Source organism: Branchiostoma floridae, chromosome 7, assembly GCF_000003815.2.
Source record: "Branchiostoma floridae strain S238N-H82 chromosome 7, Bfl_VNyyK, whole genome shotgun sequence".
NCBI lineage: Eukaryota > Metazoa > Chordata > Leptocardii > Amphioxiformes > Branchiostomatidae > Branchiostoma > Branchiostoma floridae.
In genome coordinates this window covers 5362756-5367229 of record NC_049985.1, presented here as the reverse complement: position 1 = coordinate 5367229, position 4474 = coordinate 5362756, and the positions used below count along the sequence as shown (strand labels likewise).

General features: G+C 39.9%; 1 protein-coding gene across 1 annotated transcript in view; it reads left to right on the top strand.

Annotated features, from left to right (window-relative positions):
- LOC118419539 (progesterone-induced-blocking factor 1-like) overlaps positions 1-2333 on the top strand; it is a gene marked incomplete in the record, with an annotated part of 10722 nt that extends 8389 nt beyond the window's left edge. Inside the window, 4 exon segments of the mRNA XM_035825971.1 lie at positions 542-672; positions 1130-1214; positions 1758-1931; positions 2230-2333. Of these exon segments, the coding sequence (XP_035681864.1) occupies positions 542-672; positions 1130-1214; positions 1758-1931; positions 2230-2322 (483 nt within the window).
- Between the last annotated feature and the right edge of the window lie 2141 nt (positions 2334-4474).

Here is a 4474-nt window from a genome sequence, read left to right as displayed (position 1 = left end):
GGTGTTTGAAAGCTGGCATTACGCTTTTGTTTGAAACTTTGTTTATTCATGATAAGCTCGAAGATCGACCTGCAAGTCACTTTGCATTGATGTCATGAGGGAAGAGGCGATGGTCATACAAACGTCTTTACTGGAAATACAGTTTACATTGCTTAAAGTCCTTACGAGTCTTATAAGTCTACAAGGCTATGATGACCTTTAGCCAAATTTGCTGATCATGTGTTTCTATATTACCACTACAGAAGTTTTCAGCCATGAAGTTAAAACAGAAAATTTGCTTTACCCTCCGTAAAACAAAATTAACACTGGCAAACTTGGATACCTGGATACCATCTTTGGAATTAAGGCATCTGCCTGTGGGCTCCCAATTTTCACTCTTGCTGTTTGTTCTTTTTGCTCTCCCATGATTTGTTCAACCTGGTTTTAAACTCATTCACTGATTTCTGCTACGTCCTGTGGTAGGGCATTCCAGTCATTTACTACCCTAATGCTGTGCAAACCTTCAGGAATTTACAGTAGTCCATTTACCTCTATGTTTCAGCTCTCTGCAGCTAACAGGGTTCTGGACCAATCCCAGCAGCCCTACTCCTACCTCATCGAGAGCCTGAGACTCAGGGACTCGCAGATCAACGCACAGAAGAACCACATCCAGCAGCTACAGGAGGAAGTCAGGTGGTCAAAAGGGGAGGGTTTGTCTGACAGAGGGGGAGTTGGTTGAGGGGGTTTTTTAGTGTGTGTGTTGGTGTCAATGGGAGGGACCAGTGTATTTGTTTGTTTGTTTGTTTGTTTGAACCTTTGTTTATTTAAGAAAGCTCAAATCAGCCTACTGGCCGCTTTTCATTGAGGTCATGAGGGAAGAGGCAAGGGTCATACAACGTATATAACAGAGATACAGTTTGCAATTAAAGTAAATTTATTTGAATTTGCCATTTTTTGGTCATGAGTTCTTTTGCACAAGACGTTTTTGGTGGATTTCAACAAAGTATCTTTGTCAGGGATCAATAAACCAAGGAAGTTAGAAACTTATGAATCATAAATGCAAGAAGGCAATGTTTAATTCAGTTGTTAAATGTTTTCTGCACATATATCTGGTAGCCTGACGTCTCCTTTTATCCTCCTTGTCCCTCAGTCGATTTGAGAAGGAGAGAGCAGACCTGATCAAGACCAAGAACCAGATGACCTCTGACCTGGAGAGATTGCTCAATCAGAGAGAGGTAGGGTGGTTAGGCAGCTGATTAGTCTGCTGGTTTGTTCCTTTGCTACTAGAATATCTCCCAAGGCATCCACTTGTTCTATTCCCTCTTTATACAACCATTTTAAAGAAATTCTCACAGATCAAACCTTCTAAGAAAACAAAAAGAGCTTGTACATGTCTTCAAACGTTGGCTTTTTTTAATTATTGAATATGCCTATGAATATGAATGTGTCACGTAACTTTGGAATTTTGGATGTTGCCAGCTGTCCTGTGTATAAGGGAGCTTCAACTGCTGCACATAAAAGAATACTTATTCAGAAGAGTAAGGCTGACCTGGTATGTTTGACCTGACCTGACCTGAAAATGCAAGCCATAGCATGGCAGCAATGTGCTACAATCTACTTGAAAAAAAGCATTATGCTTCACCTGAATTAAGAATGACAAAAGAAGAATACTGTGTAAGGATAGACATCATTTATTTTCTGAAGATTGATACTTCTTGCTGCTGAAAATGGAAACAAGTTCGTTGTCCTATTGCTAACCTGTAGAGCGATTATCACAGGAAATGGCTGTCATGAAACAAGTGGTGCAGAGCCTTCATTCCCGTCGCTATGGAGATGACAGGCCACACCCTCTTGAGGCATCCACCACGTCCACTGCTGTCCGATCGACCAGACCTCGTGTGAAGGCCCCGCTACAAGACTCCAACACTTACACACCTGCACCTACATTATTTGTAAGTTTGTACATTTTACTATAATAATTCTATAAGATATGTTTCACTGTAAATCTCTAAATGTTTCCAGTGGTAATATTTTATCAGTTTTTGCCACATAATTATAATGCCGCAATTATGCGTTTTTACTGTTACAGTATTTTTTACTTAATTTTTGTTTCTTCCCAGCATATTACAGTTGTATCAAATCTGTTCACTATTCTTTTTTGTGGGTACTAGATGCCTGATATAGCAATGTTTGACTTTCTTGTTTTCCATGATTTTTATAACGTTACTGTACTATCTCTTTCCTCATCAGACAAACAGAGACCCGCCAGAGTGGTACAAGAGAGTGAAACAGCGTAGCGGGACTGAGAGGACCAAATATTCACAAGTCTATGCAACATCATAGCACAATGTTTAGGAGTAAAAGAAGTGAAAGTAAAAACAGAATGGATTTGTCCTACTTATGTCCTACTTATGTTAATGCTTCTTGTGTCAGACACCTCTTTTAACATATAGTTTGTGCGGTCTTTCATTTGTCTATTCTAGGCTACAGGGGTGATGTCACAGTTCCACATGAACATGACAAGGGTGTCATTATCTCAGGAATCAAAACTTCAGGACTTGAAAAATTACCCTCAGATGCTAAGCTGTTCTGACGATTTACTGTCATTGCCTTTTCCAAGAAATTGTATGTGGCTATTCTACAATTAATAACCCCTTCACTGTCCAACCAGTCTTTGAATTGGTCCATTTGGCTTCAAAATGCAAGCTGATGATCATTCCAGTTCTCATGGGGGCCCAAAAAAATATGCAGACCCAGGCAATAAAACTGATGATAGATACATTCTACCTTATGGCCTTGAGGAATTTTAGACTGAGTCCTTGCACAGGGGATAGAGTTTGATTATATTCCATAGAATTTGGATGTGGACTCCCAAAGGGTTTTATGGAAAACAGCAACCTCAGATGTTGTGGTACACTGAAGATTTGTATCTATCAGTTATACATTTGTACAGGCATGTAAATAATAGTTTGTACAATTTACTAATGAGTTACCAAGCCATAGTGTACAATAGATTAACTACATGTACATACAATGTAGTCTTATTTTTGTATGGATGTTATTTTGCTTTTAAGGAGGAATTAAAGTGAATTCTAGAAGTTGAACTCATGATGTAACTTTCATTATTCATATATTTAAGCAGTGCCACTTCACTGATCACTATCTAGGTCATGGTCTGTTGTTTCCTGTATTGGGGGGTTAGTTGTATAATGGTAAAATGACCGTGGTAAAATCCTCATATCATTGTTACAGCTTCGGCTATGGCAGATATATGCTATTAGATGTATACTGTTGAAATGAATTGAATCCAATGTTTTCACTGATCCCCACTAAATTTGCAAATTGTGAAGCAGAGGTTCCAACGTATGACAGCGTGTGACATTCTTATTTTGGTTAAGGCCTTGGACCTTCAGCATGTTGAAGATTATGCTGCCTATAAGGGAGAGTCTCCTGCAAGGCTGGGTGTCACTGTGGACAAAAACCACATTGCTGCATGCGGTAACAGGACATCTTGGTAACTGGACAAGTCAGACCACCAGTCAATCAGGACAACTCGGCATCACCATGTCCACTCTGGTTATGATTGCTTCAGGGTGGGACGCATTAGGGTTGAGTTGAGACTTCGAGTTAGGATGGAGGTTAGGGTTAGAGCTTGGTGAGGTGTCTGAAAACAACCTCAGGTATGGTGCAAAGTTGTCAATTTGTCAGACATCATGTGGTGTAGATGATTATATCGATGCCTGTATGTGGGTCCTGTATCTTTATGGATTTGGGGCATTTCTCACTTGAATGTGGCATACTGCAGCAAACCGCATCAATTGGGGAGGTAAATCTGCAGCACAGCACAGCATAGGTAAAGTTTTACTGATCTAACTAATTGACCAGCTTAGTGGGGGTTAAATATAAAAAAAAGATTATCAGCAGGACAAGGGATATTTTCGGCATATGACTAGTGTCGATATGACTAGTGTCCTATCAATCACTACAATTGATTTTCAGAAATCGGTCGATGTTTGCAGGTCCCTGAGACCCGTCCAAAGGTAGATTGATGTCAAAGCGACCGAAACGCTGTGGTTATCGGTTTGTACGTTATGTCGGTTATATTTGTACAAATGAAGTTTGATTTGGGTAACCAGGCTATTGGACTACTGGTGACCTTTTCCATCTGACCTTTGACACCCAAGCACCACATGGCGTCGGGATAATTTTTTCTGGATTCCTGGAAGTGATCTTCAACTTCTTCTCGATCTTAGCTTGGTTAACTGTACATCAGGGAGTCACAGGAACAAATAAGGATAAACTAGACCTCTTAGAGAGCTCTGGACATATTCCTAGAGTCAAGGTGAGCAACAACTTTGTTTTCCGTCGAACAAATTCAAAGCAGATGGTATAATAAGAGATTTTGGGCAGCTTCCAGGGTGTTTGTTAGTATAATTTTGCGGCCTTTTCTACATTTTATGTCTAACGTTAACGGTTGAAGCTTTCTTAGTTCTTA